Below are 24,226 nucleotides of genomic sequence, written 5' to 3' on the forward strand. Positions count from 1 at the left end.
ACTATCTTTTATGAATCTGTGAACTCTAAAGATAACTTAAATTGTCTGTAAAAACTGTTTTGATTAAGTTGCAAATCTAATTTTCCTGAATAAGTTGCAAATTTGTACTTCCCATTACTTCTAACTTGGTTTTCTATGAAGAACTGGAATGTTTCAGACTGGCTTTCTGACATCTGTGTAGAGATTCTTTACATTTTGTGTAGAGATTTAAAAAATCTTCTAAAAATGATAGGTAATGAAATTTACCATTTCCCAATTTTTTTCAAAGGTGAACAATACATTTTAGTGCATAAACCAATGTAACCTTTGAGTAAGGAGCCTGAAATCATGTTGTTTGATTGGAAAGCTTCTATTGGAAATGGTTTAAGAATTCATTGTATCCAAACCTCATGTTGCAGGAAGTAATCCCGAGTAATCACCATTGATACCACTTTCAACAGAAACTCATTTAGTATTTCCTTTGCTTTCACTTTGTAACTCTCTTTTTGAATTCTTCAAGTAGTAGAGCAATTTGTTTTTCAAATTCTCACTCTGCTCTTCCTATAAATACCAACCTCACATAAATCATTGTTTTCTATTAAAATAATTGGGGCCTCTTCTTAGAAAAGAGCCTCTCTTTCTCATACACACACAAAAACTAAACACACACAAACACACACACACACACTGATGCAATTTAATAGTGAATAATATCTACAAAAGTATTATCGCATATTATCACCACAGCCTGGCATATAGTAGATTCATAAAAAAATATTTGTTGAGTAAATGAAAATAGTGGAAGAAACTTAAAAATCATAATAGGCTATAGAAAGTGAATTTAAGGGTAACAGAAATTGATGTGTTCAAGGGCAAAACAAAAGAAATCTTGAATAACAGTAAGCAGACTTGACTCTTCAAACTTAATTTTTCTTAAGGCTGTGTTATATGTAACATTGTAGGACCTGTTACTCTTTCATAAACATCACTTTTCTATTAACAAAATGCATGACCAGGTAAGCGGGTATTTTGCCACTCTCTGTTATGCCTTTAATGTTGGATTCTTGGAAGCCCTAATTCTTTTATTCTTAAATCCCTTTGGTGATTGTTTCGGTGACAGTTGTTACTATGGTGAAATTAATTTGGAATAAGTTTTAAAATACAATAAAATGGGAATAAAGATGTAAGGATGGAGGCACCGGAGGGAGGGGTGAGCACGTCAGACAAAACCCTCACCAAATGAGGAAATGGGACAGCAAAGCCCCCAACCCCGGCTTTGTAAGGGAAAGAGACCAACAGATTCCAGCCTGATGACGTGCCAAAATCCCCGGCTGCTGCCCCCTCCCAACCTGGAAAAGGAGTAGTAACTTTGTAATCCTTTGTCTACTGTAAAGGCCAATGACACATGCCTTAGGCTAGCCGATCCTCACACTACTATAGACCTACGCTCTCCCTCCCCCTAACTTCTTTGTAAACTCACTGCCTGCCCTGCTGGATGCGACTTCTCCAGCCTGTGACTAACCAGACTGACGAACATTGCCCGGGATTGCGCCCTATGAAACTTTTGGCTCCTTTGTTGCCTCCTCACCTAGTCATTTCGCTTGATTTTACCTTACAAAAGATACTTGGATTCTAATTATAAGTCTACCATCAGTAAGGCTGCCTCCCTACTTCCTTGCCTTTTATCTTTCAAAATAAATGTTATTAGCTTTTAATAACAAGTAAATGACATATTGTTTTTAGCTGTTTACTAAAACCTGGTAGGTGTATGTTCCAATAAGTCTAATTGTCATAATTTCAGTAGCCCTAGCACATTCTTTAGTGAAAGCATAGTTCTTCCTTTCTATATCTTTCAGATTATCAGGCATTGTTTCTAAATATCCAGAATTATAAACCTGGCACTAATCATTAAAATTTTGTTTTTCAAATGTTTTTGGTGCTTAACTTTGCTTTTTCCCTCTCTCCTGTGCTTTAAGAGTCACAGAGAAGGAGCTTCTCCAGTCCATCATCATGCTCAGTTAAAGGCTCTTAAAAAGTTTCCAAAAAGGCTACTATTTCTCAGAGATCACCGAAGTATCTAACTCATTCTAAAATATGATTTTAAATTATTTTGTTCTTCTCTTTGATGCACAGAAAGTGATCTAATCCCAAAAAAGCACATGTTCTGGTAAGAAACGTATAAAATTCATTGTAACTACAGAAGTAGAATTAAATTGACATAAGCATTTTAATATGAATTTTAATATGTTTTATTATTTTTCTAGGGCTACCATAACTGATAAGACAACAGAAATTTATTGTCTCACAGTTCTAGAGGCTAGAAGTCCAAACTCAAGGTATCAGCAAGGCCATGGTCTCTGAAACCTGTCAGGGAGAATTTTTTCTTGCATCCTCCCAGCTTCTGGTGATTTGCTAGCATTTCTTGGAGTTCTTTGGCCTGTGCATCAGCACTCCAATCTCCACCTTGGTAGTGGCAGAGCTTTCCTCCTGGGACTGTCTCTCTTATAAGATTACCAGTCAGATTAGGACCCACCCTGAGTATAACCCCTTATACTTTGCATTTACAAAGACCCTGTTTTCAAAGAAGGGCACATTCACAGGAACTGAGTGTTAGGATTTCAACATAGTTTCTGAGGGGACACTATTCAACCCATAGCAGAAGTATAATGTACTCATGGCTATCACCTTGTAGCAATTTTTATTATAAATACCTGCTATGCAATGGTAAGCCTAAAACACAGGCATTAGTTCTATCCCATTCCAAATTCATAAATGAGATACATTGTGATCTTAATCATTGCTAAGGTGATGATTAATAATATCACTGTTTCTCTCATTTCTAATAGTGTGTGGATAGAAATGTACTAGGAAAAACTGATTTCTTTTTCTTGGCATGAATAGCCAAATAAGACTTTTCTCCTACATACATCTTTGTTAGATATAAAACAGAAATACAAATTCATGCTTATAAGACCCAGCACCTGGTGTTTGGGTTGAATTGGAAAAATATTTATATCCTTTCACTTCACAAGTGCAGGGGTATTCAGTTAATCTAGGGTTCAGTGTCCTCTTCCAGTCTAGCACTTACTCTAAGTAAATAACAAACTCACCCCAAATATCAGTTCTGGCAGCCCCACCACTTTTTTGGGTCTAAGGAATCAGGAACACCAGGAAAAACCTCAGCTGACCTTAGGAACATTTAAATGGGCGTTGGGTTAAGACCGTGTTGTCTTCTTCAGTGGAAGAATATAAAAAATGACAAATATACAACTATCTTCTGGAAGAAGCAAGAGAATATTTAAAGAGTAATTATAGTTCTATGAAGCTGGAAAATTGGCATATTGATGGGAAAGATCAATAAGATGCAGATGAAATCAAATGACTACTGGTCTCCCACGAATGCTAGTACATTCAGTAATTACCAAGTTGTGTGTTCATAGAACTGGAGAAAGGTGTCAGGGGGTGATGTAAATAGAACAGAATCCTTAGAGAAAATACAGGACCATGTGTTAAAAACATGCTTTAAAATATGCCATCCTTGGATAGGATAATCCTTGAAAATATTTAATCATCAAAGGCAAGGAAGGTAAGTGCTATACTGGAAGAGGACACTGAACCCACTCAAACTTTGTTAAGGGTAGTACTAATTCTTTTAAAAATTATTGTTATTATGACTTATGCCATCCCAGGATTTTCATAGGAAGATTGTCCATTTATTTAGAGTATTTTTGTGCATATCAAGGAGTATAAATTAAGAGTGAATAGTTCAGTCTAAAACTACACAGATGTTGGAATCTGTGAATTCTATGGAAGCTGCTCATGAATAAAAGGCTAATATGAATTCTGAGGGATATTTTTATAAGCCACCAAGGTCAAAGTTTATGCTGTAGAGACTGAGATACTTGAAGATGTGTTTATTTTTAGTGGCCCCTAGAGTGTTCTGCTCACATAACTCATTAGCCTCAGTTCAAGTATCCAGAGTTTGGCTGCCTCTGGGGAGCAGCCAAAGAGGAAGGCTCTGGAGAGGTGACATGAACAGAGAAGCAATCTTTTTCTGCCACATTGATTGGAAATAAACTTATTGTCTCTACTTAACTTCCATTTCCCATATCAAGTACTATTGATTGTAAATTTTTTGCCAGTCTTTATATTCTTCATCCTTATTTTCAGAAATATCATTTCTTCCTGTTTTAACCAGGAAAAAGTCTGTAAGCACAAATATATGTCTTTTCCATAATAGTTACATGGTTTGGACTATTATTGACTTACTAAAAGAAATGTATTCCAATGCTGCTATAGATTTATTACCTTTCACCTTTTTTGAGACTATGTCCCTCATATATCTGACCTATTTCATTTTTGAGTTCTTATGGTCCATTACCCCTTTATCTATAGACTAAAAATATTCTCATCCATCCTATCAGAAAAATAAAATTAGAACTAACTCCTGCTGTCCAACCCCACCACTTCTCTAGCTTTCCCCTTCCATTAATTTACAATCTTTTTTGATGGGACACAAACTATACAAATAATGCTCTTTTGCCTTTTCCCCTGCCTCCCTGGTGAAGTTCATAGTAAAATCTTCAATACTCTTACCATCACACAAAGTAGACAAGCTTACCATCATTTTACTTGGTGTAATATGGCATTGATGTTACCCTCTTTCAAGAAATGATGTTTTCCATTGGCATCTCTCTGTTTTCTATTATTTCTTGGACTCCTGATTCTCAGTTTCTTTCTCTTTGGGCATAGACTTCAATGTTAATATTTTCTAAAGTTCCATTCTTGGCTCTCTTCTCTTTTCTCTCAACACTGATCCTGAGATAATTTGGCATTCCCATAGCCTGTACTACCATTTATCTATATGATAAATCTTCAATCCCTATCTACAATTTAGACCATTCTTGAGGTCTAAAGCTTTATATACACATGGATTATTTGTGAACTCTAAAATTTCAAGGTTTTACAAGCTAAAACCTTCTGAAAACAGTTCCTGTTTTTGCATACCAAATTTCCAGAATCTCAGTACCAAACTCTCAGTAATCTCAGTAACCTCTGAATTATCCTTGACCCTTCTTTCTGTTATGGTGCCATCTTTGAACCTCAACCTGGTTGATTCCCTTTCTGTCATACTTTTAGAATACATTCACTCGCTAGTACACATTTTCCATTTTTTGTCAACATTAAGTAGGTAATATCTATTTTACTTTGCATGAACCACTTAATTTACTTCCTAAGAGACCTTCCAACTAAACTCTTTGCTTGTACAATGTTATCTGAATCATTTTTCCTAAAACTGACACAATCACATCATTTCCTTATTTAAAAATAGTTTGGCTACTACCATTGCCTACAAATTAAACAAAAAGCAAACCTTTAATATATGAAACTATAATTATTCTATGGACCCTGTACTTGTGGGAAGAAACCCACAATATTCTAATCACTGAGCACACCATTCCAGTTTGGGGCCAGAATTCTATTATGCATTTATTAGTCTATTATTTTGCTTTAACTGAAAGATATTATCTTGTCCCATTTTCCCACACAATATATCCCATTCCTAATTCGAGACTTTAGGAAGGCAGTATATCACAGAGAAGACAAGTACTAACTCTATAGCATCTTACTATGCTGATGGTCAGTGGCTGTAATGGGGTATGTGGTGGGGACTTGAAAATGGGGGGAATCTAGTAACCACAATGTTGCTCATGTAATTGTATATTAATGATACCAAAAAAAAAAAAAAAAGACTTTGCTCAGGGTCATATTCTTTTTTTAATGTTATATTTGAATAGGAATGGCGTTTATTATACAAAACAGTTCACATCTCCAATGGACAAACTTTTTTACAGTGGTTCTTACACATCCAAGGAGTTTGTCTATTTATTACTCAAAACATCAGTTTCATTTCCCTTCCAATACACTCTCCCCAACCTCCAGCTTTACTGAGGTCTAATTAACAAATAAAATTGTAAGATATTTAAAGTGCACAATGTGAAGATTTTATATGCATATACAGTGTGAAAGGATTCTTCCCCACTGAGTTAATAATACATCCATCACCTCACATATTTGCTTTTTCTTTTTTTGTGAGAGAACACGCAAAAGAACATTTAAGTTCTACTTTCTTAGCAAATTTCATTTATACAAAACAGTGTTATCAACTAGTCATCATGTTATACATTAGACTCTTAGCCTTTATTCATCTTAGAATTGAAAGTTCATACCCTTTTACCAATTTCTCTCTGTTTTCCCTCTCCCTCCTTAGCCCCTGGCAACCACTTTTCTATTCTCCATTTTTATGAGTTGGACATGTAAACTCCAACTCATTTTTCATTCCACATGTAAAGGATACCATGTGGTGCTTGTCTTTCTCTGTATGGTTTATTTCACTTAGCATAATATCCTTTAGGTACATCTATGTATGACAGGATTTCCTTTTTTTAACAGGTTGAATAATATTCTATTCTATATATATATAGACTAAATGAATGAAAAATGTGATAAATATTCATCCATTGATGGACACTTAGGTTGTTTCCATTCCTTGGTATTGTGAATACTAGTGCTGTGAATATAGGAGTGCATATATTTATTTGATATCCTGATGTCATTTCCTTTGGATATATACCCAAAAGTGGGATTGCTGGATCATATGGAAGTTCTTTTTTCATTTTTTTGAGGAAACTCCATATTGTTTTCCATAGTGTCTGAGTCAATTTACATTCTCACCAACAGCTCACAAAGATTCCCTTTCTCCACATCTTAGCCAACATTTGTTATCTGTCTTTTAGATGAGCTATTTTAACAGGTGTGAGGTGCTATCTCATTGTAGTTTTGATTTGCATTTCTCTAATGATTAGTGATGCTGGACATCTTTTCATGTATCTGTTGGCCATTTGGATAAATGTCTTTTTAGGTCCTTTGCCCACTTTTTATTTGGGTTATTTCTTGTTTTTGATATTTTAGTTTTTTGAGTTCCTTATATATTTTGGATTTTAACCTCTTATCAGAAAGGTCATTTGCAAATATTTTCTCTCATTCCATAGGTTGCCTTTCATTTTGTTGATGGTTCCCTTTCCTTGGCAGAAGCTTTTCATTTTGATATAGTTCCACTTGTTCATTTTTGCTTTTGCAGCTTGTATTTTGGTGTCAAATCCAAATAATCATTGCCATAACTAAAGTCCAGGAGCTTATTCTCTATGTTTTCTTTTAGGAGTTTAGTGGCTTCACATCTTACATTCAAGTCTTTAATCCCTTTTGAATTGATTTTTGCTCATGGTGTAAGATAGGGATCCAGTTTCATTCTTTGCAATGTGTCTATCCAATTTTCCCAGCATCATTTATTGTAGAGACCATTCTTTACTCATTGTATATTCTTGACTCTTTTGTTACAAATTAATTAACCATATGTGAATGGGTTTATTTCTGGGCTCTCTATTCTGGTCCATTGATCAATGTGTCAGTTTTTAAGATAGTGCCATACTGTTTTGATTCTATAGCTTTGTAATATAGTTCAAAACCAGGACACATGATCCCTCCAGTTATGTTCTTCTTTCTCAAGATTGCTTTGGCTATTTGAAATGGTCTTTTGTGGTTCCATACAAACTTTAACATTATTTATTCTGTTTCTATGAAAAATATCATTGGAATTTTGATAAGGAGTGCATTTAACATATAGTATGGTTAAATGTATATATCCTAAGTATATTTTTAGATATATCTTTCATTGCATGAATAAGGGATTCTTATTCCTTAACTGTATCCTTTCATTGAATGAATGGATATATCCTTAATCTTTCTTTTAATATATCCTTAAAATATATCCTTTCATTGCATGAATAAGAGATATTTTTACGTTTATTTATGTCTTCTTCAACTTCTTTCATCAAAGTCATAGTTTGTGTATAGATCTTTTGCCTCCTTGGTTAAATCAATTTATTAGTATTTTATTGATTTTGATACTTTTGTAAATGGGATTGTTTTCTTAATTTCTCTTTGTGATAGTTCATTGTTGGTGAAAATGCAAATTATTTTTGTACATTGGTTTTGTATCCTGCAACTTTACTGAAGTTGTTTATTAGTTTTAACAGTTTTTTTTGGTAGAGACTTCAGGGTTTCCTATATGAGATATGTCATCTGCTAATAGAGATGATTTTACTTCTTCCTTTCTTATTGGATGTTTTTAATTTCTTTTTCTTACTTAATTGCTTGGGCTATGACTTCCAATACTATGTTGAATGAAAGTGGAGAGAGTGGACAGGGACTGTATTCTTTATGAAAACTGTGAAATCCCTACTTTCTTTCTATGTTAAGGTTTTGTAATGCTTTCCACCTAGTTATTATTATTACAAATCAATGACCATGTTAATTAATTATTGATTGCATTCCATACTATAATGTGAACTCCTCCAGGACATGACCTACTTCTTCATCTTTCTATCCCTGGTGCTTAATTCCATGCCCTATGTTTTCTAGATTGTCAAGATCTTTATGGTTAATTAACCTTAAATCAATCAACTGGAATTCTGGAAATCTGAATGTAGTTTCAGGGTAAAATCTATAATTATGGTGGATTGAGGAAAAACAATGCAAACTATCTTATTCTCCCTGGATATGTTGAAGGTTATGTGTACATCTTTCACAGTGGATATTGATTTAAAAGATCATACTATGAATGTGAATGTGAGGGATCATCTTTATATGTAAATACGATAATTTTCTTTTCTATTAAACTTCTATTTAAACTTCTGTGTGCACCACTGTCTTCAGATTAAAGTGTAAACTCTTAAATATGGTAGTCAAGTTCTTCTTAATGTGGTGTTTCCCTACTTCTCTAGTTTTATGGTTTGGTTTTTCCCTTTGAAATTCCTTCACTTTGAATATCCTCATGTAGTAGATGTCTTTTCAACCATCAGAGTTTAGTCACAGCATTTCTTACTCTATGAAGTGTATCTTCTTCTTCCAGGCAGGTTTAATAATGCTCTGTTTTATGCTCTGAAAAGTCAAATCACTTTTATTACTAAACAAGAAAGAATTAAAAGTCTTATATCACTAAAAGGAACCCAAAGAAATTAAGAGAAAATGTTAATAAAGAAAAATAACAGAATCAATCAGTTAAAAAGGGGTTTGGATTGATTCTTGTTAAGGAAATATATCTGGTATGGCTTTTAAAGCCAAGTTACTAACAAGGCTATGAGTGCTCTCTAGAGTGACATTTACCTGTTATATAAAAAAAGTTTTTAAATCTATTCCTTTTCCTTAGATTTTTAGCCTTTGAAATGTAGATCATCTATTTGAATTATTTTATAATTTAACTTTCTTGGTCAATATTATATAACCCATTGAACTACCATTTTTATATATTACTGTGATCTGTTAGAATTATGGAAAACTTACACCTGCTTTTTAATACTTCATTATAATTAGTGGGTACACTTATTCTCTTCTTAAGAAATGAGAAATCACATGTGAGCAATTATTACTCTTCTTTAGGAAAATTTGTTTAGTTTACCACCCAGGAATTGTTAAAACAAAATTCTATTTAGTCACTTGACTGCTTGAATTTATCAGTTGCTAGGCCTCCTTTCTGTTTGTATCTCCACTGGAGATGACTGATCAACACTTAACCTGTTTTTGATATAGTTACTTCTTATTGTGTGTTAGTCATTTAATTGACTCCCCACTTACTTAAATAGAAAAAAATGTACATGTGTTATAAACAAACACATACTTAATAGTCCCATATATAGGAACATCCCCTTGCTTATAAAATTAATTTAAAAGAAAAACACTAGAAAAAAAAGACATAAATGTAAGGAAATTTTATTGCTGCTATCTGCATTCATGAACCTTGTTCTGATGGTATTAGCCAATAAAATTAGACAGCAACAAGAAATAAAAGCTATATGTATTGGAAAAGAAGCAACAAACTATTAATATTTGTACCAAATACTTTAACAAGCTTATGGATTACTAAATTGTTATTCAAAAGTCAATAATTTTAACACATTCAAAGGATAATCTGTTGGAAAATGTAATGTGATAGAAGATCTTGGTTATAATACTAACAAAATAGCACCTGACATACATAGAAAACCTGAATAGCACCTGACGTGTATAGGAAATTATATAAAATGGCTCTCTGCAACCTCCTGCTGTCTAGTACACTTATAGTTTTATTTAATGTAAATGTCACGATTCTTTTCCTTACTGGTGAAGGATACTTTTAATGCATGTATAGAACAGTTTTTTCTCAGCTTTCCAAAGGACACGAAATTCCATTACTCTTGTAATCCTTGAGAGTGTAAAATAGGGACATCTGGACAAGTGTTCAGGGCAGAAGTTACAGGTCAGAAGAGCTTCAAAAGAAAGCACTAACTCAATGACATTAGAAAAATAAAGGTTATTGGAAACGTTAATAAGTGTAAAAATGACTTATAAGTTAAAATGACTAAAAAATGTAAAAGAATGTAGTTTCACTTTGTACTTAGTATTGCAGTATATTGGATGAGAAAAGTGACTAGGGAGAAAGATAATTATAAGATATTCACTGTAAAAATTGGTTTGGTGCTACATACAAACACATACACATACACACGCTCATAAAAGTATGCACAGTATTCACAGTATTATATATGAATTGGTCATATACTCATAAAATATATTCTTTGGAGAATTATGTAAGTCATTATCTTTATGGTGGATTTTTGAATTTTTAGACATGGAATATAAAATGAATGACTAATATGTTTTAATTTTTACAAGACAGTTCTGAAAATATGGGCAAGAAATAAAGGGCTAAGGAAACAAACAAACAAAAGAAGAGTCTAGACCTAAACAAGATGCTGAATTATGATGAATGCTGACTCCCTCCTCCAAGATAAATCCCAGAAAAAAAACTAGAGTAGATAGAGGAAACTGTAAGAAATCCAGAAGTATTGGTATATATACACAGGATGGTTGTTTGGACTTGGGAGAGAGCTTCCCAGCCCAATTATCAAAGTTAAAGTAGGAAAGTGAGTGTGAGAGTTTTGCTCTAGCTTCTCCCCTCCTATTGTCCTGAGGCATGCAGTGTTTGCCCTACAATTGCAGCAAGACATAATTCTGATGCAAGTGTCCTCAGGAATAAAATCAAAGCAGCATAGAGCCCCTGTGTTTGTAAGGGACTGAGAACAAAAGGCAAAGGTTATGAGTAATAAGTCTCAGGATGTCATTCCCCAGCTCTCCCACACCACTGCGCGGTACTTACCATTCCCACTTCAAGAGGTTGTTGTGGGTGACACATGATGGGATATGGTCTTCACTCACACACAATGTCTCAAAGCAGAGCTGATACTCAGAGAGGAAAATGAGCACACAGGCCAAAACTCACAGGCACTAAAAGTGAATAGCCATTTCAAGTACAAGGGAAGTACTAGATTAAAAATTCCAACAAAACATGGAAACATATAAAATGAGGCTAGTCAATGAGTTAAAAGAAATAGGGAAATGTATTAGCAACATTGAACAAGTAAAAGAAAAACTGAAAATGGAACAAGGTAAAATGGCATAAAATATGTATTTGTTTTAATAAACACCAAAATAGATAACAAGTGCAATGGCTACATCTGCCTGAGGAGTTAGTGAACTGAAAGAAAAAACAAGAAATCTCATACATGAAAGGAGACAAAGGAGAAGCAAACAGAATGGTGAACTGGAGAGAGATGATGAACAGAAGTATAAGTGCAAACACTCAGATAAAAGGGCTCCAAGAATGTGGGCAAAATAAATATACAAAGGAGGAAATCCTTGAAAACATAAGAAATAGGAAAGGGAAAAGCCCACACCGAGCACTTAAGAATTAAATTGAATATCAGAGACAGAGAAAATTATAAAAGCATCCTGAGAGAAAGAGTAGATCACTTCCAAGGGAATAAGAAGCTGTCTGTCTGATTGTCTTATCAATCTAGGACAACTTTGCTTTAAATTCTCTACTGTAGTTTTCTGAGACCACATGGTATGAATTTTGGCTGCAGATGTACAAGTTGGCAGCCTTGAAGTAATACATTTTCAGAACAAAGCCTCCTCTCTATCCACTATCCACACTATTTTTTTCCAAAGTCAAGAGGAACAAGTTTCTCTTCTGTTTTCTGCATGACACGTGTATTTCTCATGCACGTTACCTCAGTGCTGTAGCCTTTTGGGGTTTCAGTTTTGTGTGATGGTCTCTTGTCAGGATTCCCCTTTTTGTGGGCCATGTAGATATATAGGGGTTTATAGAATGAGATAAATTCCTTATTATTTGCACATTAAATGATCATTTTCATAAGAAAAATATAGGATAATAAATTATATTTATTCAATTAGCAAATATTTATTATCTACTATATGCTAAGAATTGAGTAGTTTTGGTTACAAGGGATTTCAAATGAAGGTAGGGATAGAAACCAAAGATATTTCTAATGTTTTCAATCTTTGTAAACATTACTCTATTGGAAGTAAAAGATGAATCAAGAGAAATCAATATTTTGCTTTTCAAAGGACTAGTTTGATTTATATAAAAGTTCAATTAATCCATCACATAGATTTTGGCCAGAAAATAATTGAAAATATAATGCCTGGTCTTTGAAATAAATTTTTAGCATGGAATTTGGAATCTGGATTGTAGGTTACTGACATAAGAGAAAAAATTGAGCAATGTGAGTGTTGATGTAAGTTATTGTATAAGAGAAAGAGAAGCTCTGCAGGAATAGAATCACCTTCTGAAAAATAAAATGTCCTTATCCAGTTTTATTTCAGAAAAACTCTCCTTTTTCATTCTCTTAAATGACCTTCCTACTTTTCTACATCAGATGTAAAAGAATACTATTTAATGCGGTATCCCTTCCATAGCAGTGGCTTAATATGCTTTTTAAGAAAATAGATACAAATAAACATCTCCAACAAAGAGAAACCTATAGTAAAATTATTCAGTTAACTTTTACCTTATGCCTTGCATCAAAGCTATGTTTAGTAATGTCTACTTGAAATTTTAACTGAAAAAGTAGTTATTTAAGGTTGAGTTATTAACCCATCCTTAAGATGAGTCATAGTAAGAGGACACTCATTTATTTCTAAGTGAAAATTAATCACTTGTAACTTTGCAAAACCACCATAATGCTTGTGTGTGGATGAATATGTTTGTGTACATTCACGCACACAGTTTCCATTATTGTCACTTTTAACAGCCCTTAAGTAAAATCTGTATTTAAAATGTGAGGACATTTTTATTCATTCTGTTACATTCAAACAGTTGTAAATTCTTACATTCAAACAGCTAAATTCTTAGCTCTACCATTTGTGGTCTGTTTAGTGATAAATACATTTCACTATGTCCCACTTTCCTAATCTGTCAAATGAAAGAATTTTGTATGGATTGATTCATTTTCAAACTGTTAGCACCACAAAGGAGTTTTTTCAACACAAATATTTCCAGACTTGGTAAATGTCAGAACTCCAGGGGTTTGGACTTGAGAATCTACTTAAAACCAACAAAAAAATCTCTCCAGATAATTTTAATGTATCTGATCAGTGAAATAATGTTGAGCTCAAATAATTTAAATGATATTATAGCCCATGTCTAGGCTAATGCTCTGTCTTCTTCAGATAATGATATTTAAAGATATCAGAAGATAAAAGGTATTGTAACAATTTTGGCACTCAGTTGGCTCAATTTCATGATAAAAATGACAATTATACAAAATATCAATGAGAAAGATTGTATGATTTTATTTGGACATAATGTCTGTCAGTCAACCCACAGTACTGAAACACAGATTCATGGTTTTGTTGAACTTTTAATTATATGTGGCCAGTTTGGAAAGGAGGAGAGAAGAAGACTGGAAGCAGACATAAGAAATAATTCATATGAAATTTTACCTGTAATGAAGCTAATCATTAGCATCATATTTGGGGCTCTATAATATATATGCCTAAAGTCCATCCCTGGAGGTTTTTATTGGGTAGTATGAAATATTTAAATGAATTTTAAAGTTTCACTTCCAGAATTATTTATTTCTATTAACTAAGTAAAAGAATCAAACTTAGAAAAAGTCCCTGTCACTTTCTAGACACCAGCCTCCTCAGTGCACCCTTTACATCCTTGTTTCTCAGTGTGTAGATGATGGGGTTCAACATGGGGGTCACCAAGTTGTAGAAGAGAGTGAGGAATTTCCCTTGGTCCTGAGAAGAATTATTTCCTGGTTGCATATACATATAGATAATATTCCCATAAAACAAGGATACTACAGTGAGATGGGACCCACACGTGTTGAAAGCCTTCCTTCTTCCTGCGGCTGACTTGATCCTCAGCACTGCTAGGGTGATGTAGCTGTAAGAGATAAGAATAAGTGACAGGGGCACCAGGACAATCATTACTGATAAGACAAAAACAGTGCTCTCCACAGCCACTGTGTCCACACAGGCCATTTTTATCAGAGCTGGCATCTCACAGAGAAAATGCTTCACCTGACATCTCCCACACCGTGGCAACTTCATGGTCACTGGGGACATAACCAGAGAGTTGAAGATCCCAACAGCCCAGGCCATAGACACCAACTTCCAGCAGAGCCAAGGGTGCATAAGGACAGCATAGTGGAGGGGCTTGCAGATTGCAGTGAAGCGGTCATAAGCCATACTTGCCAAGAGAACACATTCTGTGCCACCCAGTCCCAGGAACATGAAGAGCTGGATGGCACAACCTGCATAACTGATGGTCTTGTCTGGGCCACCTAAGTTGAAAAGCAGCTGGGGGATGGAACTGGTGGTGAAGCAGAGATCTAGGAAGGACAAATCGGTGAGGAAGAAGTACATGGGCTTGTGGAGGCAAGGGTCCAGGTGGGAAATCAAGATCATGACAATGTTGCCTACTAAGGTTACAAGGTAGAAGATGAGGACAAACACGAAGAGGATCTCCTCTAGTCTGGGTCTGTCTGAGAAACCCAACAAGATGAACTGTTGGCAGCTCTGGTTGGTCATGACAGTGATATCAGTATACACCTGCAGGGAAGCAGATAGGAACACTCCACAGTTCAGATCATTGTAGAATATTTGGAAAATACAGACACATAAAAAAAATAGGAAAATATTTCCCACACCACAGAAATAACCACTATTGCAATATGGATTTCCTTTTAGACTTTCATTTTTATCTTTTAATGACTTTCCCTAATGAACTTAAAATAACCTGACATAAACTAAGCTTTTTAAGAATGTTTATTATACAGATTGATGTATATGATGCTAATTTTATAGATTCATCAAAGATTGTTTTTGATAATTTATATAATTAGATATTTAAATAATCTGACAAGTAATGCTTATTGAGCAAGGTTAAAATATATTCTGCTATACTGTGTTGTGGGAACATTTGCTATCCTGCCATTTTTACTTTGGTTAAGGTATTTTTCTTCCTTAACAAGTTGCTGTCAGTTTTAAATAGTACAGGGCTTACTTAAATGTTTATCTTTGGTTTCTTGAGTGTATTTTCTCACATGGCAGATATTTTACCTATTAGAAAACCATGATGGAGAGAAGATAGGTAGCTGCAGCTGTTCTTGCCTGTGGTTACTTAGGTAAATTGACTTGCATTTGCTGAAGAAATTTTTCATGACAGATAATCCTGCCTATATATACCAAACTCTGAACAGGTTCTACTGGCAAATGAAATGTCTCTATTTGCTGGACATAATCTTAAAGCTTTGTTTATGGAAGTTGACTTATTTATACATCTTTTTATTGGCATATTTAGAACAATATAACCTTTAAATGGAATTTTTTTAAGAAAATGCAGTTCATTCCTGCCAGTGATGCTGAGGACTCAATTAGCTGCATTTAGAATCACCAGGAGTTAGAATTCCTAGTCTGCCTTCACTTGTGCCCCTCTTGTATTGGGCCAGCTATACCACTCATTCATGTATACATTATTATTATTATTTTTTGTTAAAGTATCATTGATATGCACTGTTATGAAGGTTTCACATGAAAAACATTGTGGTTACTACATTCACCCATATTATCAAGTCCCCCCATACCCCACTGAGGCACTGTCCATCAGTGTGGTAAGATGCCACAGTCACTACTTGTCTTCTATGTGTTACACTGTCTTCCCCATGACTGCCCCCACACCATGTGTACCAATCATTACTACCCCTCAATCCCCTTCTCCCTACCTCCCCACCCACCCTCTCCCACCCTTCCCCTTTGGTAACCACTAGTCCCTTGGAGTCTGTGAGTCTGCTGCTGTTTTGTTTCTTCAGTTTTGCTTTGTTGTTATACTCCACAAATGAGAGAAATCATTTGGTACTTGTCTTTCTCTGCCTGGCTTATTTCACTGAGCATAACACCCTCTAGCTCTATCCATGTTGTTGCAAATGGTAGGATTTTTATTCTTGGCTGAATAGTATTCCATTGTGTATATGTACCACCTCTTCTTTATCCATTCATCTACTGATAGACACTTAGGTTGCTTCCACATTTTCGCTATTGTACATGGTGCTGCAATAAACATAAGGGTGCATATGTCTTTTTGAATTTGAGATCCTTTTTTGGGGTAAATTCCTAGGAGTGGAATTTCTGGGTCAAATGGTACTTCTATTTTTAGTTTTTTGAGGAATCTCCATATTGCTTACCACAATGGTTGAGCTAATTTATATTCCCACCAGCAGTGGAGGAGGGTTCCCCTTTCTCCACATCCTCACCAGCACTTACTGTTCCTAGCCTTTTTGACATTGGCCATCCTAACTGGTCTGATGTGATATCTCATTGTGATTTTAATGTGCATTTCTCTGATAATTAGTGATGAAGAGCATCTTTTCATGTGCCTGTTGGCCATTTGAACTTTTTCTTTGGAGAAGTGTCTGTTCAGATCCTCTGCCCATTTTTTAATAGGGTTATTTGCTTTTTGGGTGTTGAGGCATGTGAGTTCCTATATATTTTAAATGTTAACCCCTTGTCAGATATGTCATTTACAAATATATTTTCCCATACTGTACGATGCCTCTTTGTTCTCTGGATGGTGTCCTTTGCTGTACAGAAGCTTTTTAGCTTGATGTAGTCCCATTTATTCATTTTTGCTTTTGTTTCCCTTGCCCGAGGAGATATGTTCAGGGAGAAGTTCCTCATGTTTATATCCAGGAGATTTTTGCCTGTGTTGTCTTCTAATAGTTTTATGCTTTCATGACTTACATTTAGGTCTTTGATCCATTTTGAGTTTACTTTTGTGTATGGAGTTAGTCAATAATCCAGTTTCATTCTCTCACATGTAGCTGTCCAGTTTTTACAACACCAGTTGTTGAAGAGGCTGTCATTTCCCCATTGTATATCCGTGACTCCTTTATCTTATATTAATTGACCATATATGCTTGGGTTTATATCTGAGCTCTCTATTCTATTCCATTGATCTATGCATCTGTTCTTGTGCCAGTATAAAATTGTCTTGATTACTGCAGCTTGGTAGTAGAGTTTGAAGTCAGGGAGCATAATGCCCCCAGATTTATTCTTCCTTCTCAGGACTGCTTTAGCTATTTGGAGTCTTTTGTGGTTCCATATGAAACTCTTTGCTCTAGTTTGTTGAGGAATGTCATTGGTATTTTGATAGGGATTGCATTGAATCTGTAGATTGCTTTAGGTAGCATAGCCATTTTGACAATATTAATTCTTCCTATCCATGAACATGGGATGTATTTCCATTTATTGGGATCTTCTTTAATTTCTCTCATGACTGTCTTGTAGTTTTCAGGTTTTAGGTCTTCCTTAGGTTTATTTCTAGGTATTTTATTCTTTCGATGCAGTGGTGGATGTAATTGTTTTCCTGATTTCTCTCCTTTTAGTCTTTTCTTATGCTATATATAATTGAACACAACCTAAATCATAATGTATTCATAAATTTTATATTCTGAATTACCTTTCATTCAGTTTTATATTGTAAGAATTTGCTTTGGTTTTAAAATTATGCAAAAAATAATTATTAATGTTTGTAAAATATTCCTATAGCTGTGTCATCATATTGCCAAATATTTCTCTGTAGTTTGTCATTAAGGATATTTTGAATATTTTAATGGTCTTGATAGAGAGATTATGGAAGTACCTGTTTTACTGCACTCTATCCCTAGATCTTTGGCAATGTTGTATTCCAAAATAATTTCATATGTTTAAGTTTGTAGTTATTAACCATGAAGTTGGCTGACTTTTTTATGCTTATTGGCTTTTTGCACTTGGAAAACATTTTCAGTGATCACAGAAAAGTCAACAGAAATTGAACGTAACTTTTCATAACATGAAAGCAGGAGTAAAGGCTGATTTTCTTCTAGTTACTGGAATTCAAGTTACACCTTTCAAGTTTTATTTAATAATTGAATCCGTGAAACATATAAGTTGTTTTATAAATGATGAGATCCCTGTTTCTATTTTATCCTTTAATGAAGTTATTTTCTCCATCTACATGTATATAGTCAAATATTTTAATTTTACAAAAAAATTCAATTTTATGAAAAATACCGTTATATAAACTCCAACTCAATTTAAATAATATTGAATACTAAATTCAATTAACATTGTATTTTAAAAATTTCTTCTTTGATATAATTCGTAATTATATTTTTAGTTGGATGTACTGATGCAGACTTATAGTTCCTTATCACATCAGACTTAAAATTAATCATGAAATGATTAAATGCAATCACATTTATAAAAAATATAAAATAATAGGATAAATATAAATGCTATAAAATAAATGGACATAACTATATATATTTGTACTAATTTATATAAATTCCATCTATATGATTTAGAAATTTTAATTGACAGACAATGCTTTCATGTGGCTTTAAAAAATAGTGTGTTTTTATCCCCAAAAGAGCTACTTGTCAAATAAAAAAATCCAGGTAAATACATTTTTATGTCTCAAACTGATAGATCATTCAAAAGTCATAAATTGTGCTTTATAAAAACTTTTCTATGTACAAGAAAAAAAATCTCAAAATCCTTTCAATGCTTCCTGGAACCAAAGATTCCCTTAATTATATTAAGTAATTGAAGAGGTAAATAAAAGTTTTAAGTTCATTTAATATGTCAAAGGTTAAGTTCATTTAATATGTCACATAGTTTAAAACACTCAAAGATGTTTTTGTGAGCTATCATGAAAATGTTATTTCTCAGCACCTGAGATTATTTAAGATGTTTACTGTACCATCTACAGAATATGGTGCTTTGTGTCAGGAAACCTTGTCTCAGTACTCTGTATAGTCCTGTGAATGAACAATTTAGCTACCTCAGAGGGTTGATATGAAGTTACAGCTTTCAGTGCCACCTGTCTCTCAGGTGCATATAGCGCTTTATAACTCTACCAGTTACCCCTTAACTAGTTGCTGTAACTAGTTCCTACTATAACTAGTGATCTTTTCTGGCCATCTGAATGTAAGCTGAGATCCAGGAGAGGCAGGTGAGAGTGAAGGAGCCACGTCTCCATTTCTACCTCCACTAGTATCTTCTCATACACGTTGATATCATTATGGACCATTACATATGTTTGTAAAGTGCCTCACATATAATAAAGCATGTTATATATATGAGTTCTTACTATTATAAACAGGAAGACCATGTCTATGTTATACATGATCAAGATGAGAACCTTCCCCATGCTATTTGAGTATTAATATTAGCAAATATTAAACCATTTTAGCTAGTTTAAATTAATTATAGCTGTACAGATGCCTGCGAAGAAAACTTTGGGCCAGTGATTTAAAAAGAGCTCGGTTTGCCTCATGGATTTATAGCATTAAGTAGGAGAAACAGACAACATCAAAAACTCACATAAATAAATGTATAATGACCACTAATATTATTAAGCCCTTACTTAGTGCCAAGCACTGTGCTAAGTATTTTCTTGGACTGTTTTATTTAATCCTCATAGCTGAATTTGAAGGATATAAGCATTAAGTAACTTACCGAGGTCATGTAGCTAAGAAGTTGTAGATGTGAGATTTGTATCCAGGCCTGTTTGACACTCAATCTAAGTTTCTAAATAACATGGGGCTAAAAGACAAAGATAATGTATAAAAGCCCAAGACCCCAGTAATCACCCATTTGATGCAATTAAGATGAATTTGAGTGCTTTGAGCCTTTAATCACTGGTTACTAGTTTGGTCCCAGCTGAAAAAGAATGTCAAAGAAGTCTATGTAAGATAAATCTGGCTAAGGAAATGTCACCAAAACTCAGTGGTCTTAAACAAATAGAAAATACATAATTAATTAGTTCACAAGTTGCTGGATTTTTAAGTGAAAAATGATAAACATTATCACATAGCAATGTTATTGACCAAGATAAATTGCTAAAAAATAACCATTTATGGAAAACTGGATATTGCAATTATAACCTAAAACAATTATTGAAAAAGATTATGATCAAAATTATTAGAACCATATGACAATTTATTTTCCATGATCAATAATAATAATAGTTAAAATATGCAAAAAATCTAGATGAATTTTGCAAATATTTTGTCAATAGTTACGGCCAGAATATGTATTATAAGGTATATGTGTGTGTGTGTGTGTATATATATATATATATATATATATATATATATATATATATATATATATATATACATGAATATGTATATAAAATATGTGTTAGACACTATTGGTTGCTCTCTTTTTATTTTATTTTATATCTTTTTTTCTCACTTATTGAACATTAATTTTCTTTAGGTATCAGGTAGGTGGAAATATGTTCGGACACATGGGAAGAACAGTGTCTTTCTCATTTCTGTGATAAGCCAATTTTGATAATCTGATTCCCTTCATATATGCTTAGAATTATATAAATGAGTCAAAACAGAAAGAGTTAAAAATTTCATTCTTGGAGTGAATAATTTGGCGTTGGATGATACTACGAAATAATTTTTGCTTTCTCTGGTAGATCTTTCTTATACTTCTGTTGCTTTAACTTTTGCATATATTATTTCAATAAAAGTAATATTTAAAAATGAAACAATCTATTACTTAAAATATGTAAATACAAAATATACAGCTTGGAGCAGTACATTATGATGATTGTTCAAATTATGGCTCTACTCATACCAGTTGTATGACATTGGTCAGGATATTAAACTGCTCTGTTCTGTTTCCTTATCTGCAAAATAGGAATGCTAAAGTGCATGTCTTAAAGGAACATTATAAGGATGAAATTATACATTGGATATATGATATGAAATTATTCATATTCAAATATCCAATATGAAGTTATATTGGATAGCATATTGAACTGTATCATAACCATGTCATAATGACTACTTTTATTTTGTTCTAACTATTAATATCATTTTTCATAAATTGTTATCTTTATTGCTTTTTTGTTCCATTGTTAAGTCTTTCTATTACATTGTGAAATTGAATCCAAGAAAAGAAAATATTTCAAAATCCATATGGACAAAAGTATTGAATGCTGCAGATATGTCATGAGAAGAAAACAGTATCAACAACAGGTCATATTATTCAGGACAGATGTTGGGTGTTAGTACTCACTTTTCTTACTTTGGACCCAATTCACTTCAAATACTTATTTTGATGATATCTTCTTTATGCTTGACTCAAATACCATTCATACGCTGATTACTAAATCAATAGATCTTAAATTTTTATTCTGAAATACTGACTTGTCTGTTCAACTTTTTCTGAATATGAAAGAGTGATTGATCAACAGGTAGTTAAGAGTCAGCATGCTAGTCAAGAGCCCAGACTCTGAAGCTTGGTTTCATATCCCATATTAAGTAGCTAAGAGCCCTTAGGCAAGTCACTTAAATGTTCTGTGCACACCTCAATTTCATCATCTGTATACTGGGCACAATAATAATTCCTACTTCAGAGAGTTTGGGGGATTAAGTGAGTTAGTACTTGACATGCTTATACTTTGGCTAAGAAGACAGTCATAAAAAATATAAATGTATACTTTCAATTTGTTTGTTAAATTATTTACTGGGACCTTCTCAGTCTATCTGGTAAACTGATTCAAGACATGCCTGGATATATCCCAATCACAGGGCCAACAAAGCTTCAGTACTCAAGCAGATTGTTAAGCCTATGGGAAATTGTTAGGCTTGGAACACAAGTTAAATTTCAAAGAATTCCTAGAACATTTGGTGTTGAAATAGGTTTGGAAATTTGGGAACACAGGATATAATGTGTTGATATATGGGATACAATGGGAACACAGAGGAAATCTGCACGAAGTTGGTGGAGATAATAAATGTAATGTTGGGGTCAAGTGAGCATCAAGTTTCTGCAGAACAGGTCTATTTGGCAGATGAATATCTGCATCCTTTCCAATGTACCAAATCACTGAAAACCAAAAGAACTTTTAGAGAATTTTTAATCTTTTTTTAAAAAATTAAAATAACTAATCCATTTAGGCACAAATTGAGGCAACATCATCCACAGAATGTTTTAAAGTTTTGGAGAAAAGCTAATTTTTTTGTTTATTTTGCATTTGTTTATGATTAGAGTCACTGATCACATGAGGTAAGTGAATTATCCATCTGTTTAAGATAGTCAACTTGTTCTCAAAACTGAGATGGATATGATGAAACTGTCATACCACTCCATGTTTAGAAATTAAAATAGTGACATCCAATAAAATCAACAAACTTTCCCAATAGCAAAACAGGAAACTGATTCACTATTAGTGAAATCCTAAACTGACAGAATTTTATCCAATGTGATTAATGAGTTATTATTGATGGGTTTTTCAAGTATCTGAAAAATTGTGTCTTTTTACATCAACTTATCTTCTAATATTGGTAACTAAAGGAAATATTTTGAAACATTTAATTCATACAAGTAATATCAAAACATATAGATCTTCTACAAATGATTAGTATCTGTAAACATGGCCAGAATAAATAAGTAAATAAGTAAGTAAATAAATCAATAAAAGCTGACAAACTTTAGTATAACTATACATTTCTGACTGATTAATATGTATAGTTCTTGAAGTTTGGGTAGAAGTTCTATGTCAGAATCTAGGAATCTGAACTTTGGAATTTCATAAGCATTAATTTTTAGTACTTCATTTGTCTACATGAATTCTACTTCTATGATTATCTGTCCTCTTACCATTACCAACCCTACTAAAAGTTATATCCCAGTCCAGTATTTCCTTCCTTATGATTGTACCCACTGCCCTCTTTCTTTCTAGATATGTTAAAGGAAAATAAAACCATTAGTAATACCATTAAATGTAACTGCTGAACATATTTTTAGTGGTTAAGAGACAAACAGATTGGAGTAAAAATTTTTATTATTAGAAAATAAATAACAGTAATTAAAACATTACTTGCCTCCTCTCAAAGTATCCATGAGGAAATAGATTTACTTCTGTTCTATTTCTTCTCTTCCTCTTTCCTCTTTCTCTCTTCTGTAAAATCTTCTGGGCTATGTTAATACACTCTCATCCTGAGAATATTTGCCCTTTGGTGACTTTATTGTGTAACTTGCTTCTGAACCTGCAAATGAATCCTACAAGGAGGTCAGAGTAAGAGACCCACCAAACAACTGTACAATTTACACTTACATACCTGAACCCAGTCACTTTGCTCCTCAACTTGTATTGAGCTGAAACAGCACCAAGATTCTTGTTACATGGGTACACTTTCCATTTGTGAAGCCATCCTGAGGCCCTTGGTAGGCATCAGCACAACAAGATCTGAGATCCAATCTTCAGACTCCTAAAGGATTATGCTGAAGCAATAAAGACTGTTTATACTTTAAAATTTTACTGAGCATCTCAGATGGGAGAACTAAAAAAGTTTTATTCTCTTTACTAAAACCTTTGGGAATATATGTTCCATTGGAGCAATTAGACGAGTTTGCTGTCCTGTTCAGAAAGGAGTTCAGTGGGGCATGTGTAAGAAAACTGACATCTGGGCTTCCTTTAGACTTTGAGTACGCAGCTGGGAGGAGGGGGCACTTGTTTTCATTTTGAATAAGATGCGCACCTCCTTTAGCTCATCTTTGGGGCTAAGGAGATTTAGGAGGTGTGAGACCACTCCAAAAAATTTAGTGTTCTTTTAGGTGCCAGAAATTTGTTTTTTTACATATTTAGTTTCATCATGATTTCAAACTTACAGAAGAGTTGTAAGATTAGTACAAATAACTTTATTTCCTGAAACATTTGAGAGCTGTTTGCTCCATCACACCCAAATGCCTTACTGCATTTACCACAAAT

The 24,226-nt window shown here is 33.6% G+C and overlaps 1 protein-coding gene across 1 annotated transcript; it reads right to left on the reverse strand.

Moving 5' to 3' along the window:
- Positions 1–13,998: 13,998 nt before the first annotated feature.
- LOC118910437 (olfactory receptor 2W3-like) lies at positions 13,999–14,979 on the reverse strand. The gene has a single exon (XM_036881574.2). It carries the CDS (start codon positions 14,977–14,979, stop codon positions 14,062–14,064), a length of 918 nt encoding a protein of 305 aa, XP_036737469.1. The 3' UTR covers positions 13,999–14,061.
- Positions 14,980–24,226: the final 9,247 nt, after the last annotated feature.

This window comes from Manis pentadactyla, chromosome 16 (assembly GCF_030020395.1).
Source record: "Manis pentadactyla isolate mManPen7 chromosome 16, mManPen7.hap1, whole genome shotgun sequence".
NCBI lineage: Eukaryota > Metazoa > Chordata > Mammalia > Pholidota > Manidae > Manis > Manis pentadactyla.

Excerpts from the sequence above, each read along its gene's own strand:
- LOC118910437 (XM_036881574.2), bottom strand. The coding sequence starts at position 14,979 with ATGACCAACCAGAGCTGCCAACAGTTCATCTTGTTGGGTTTCTCAGAC.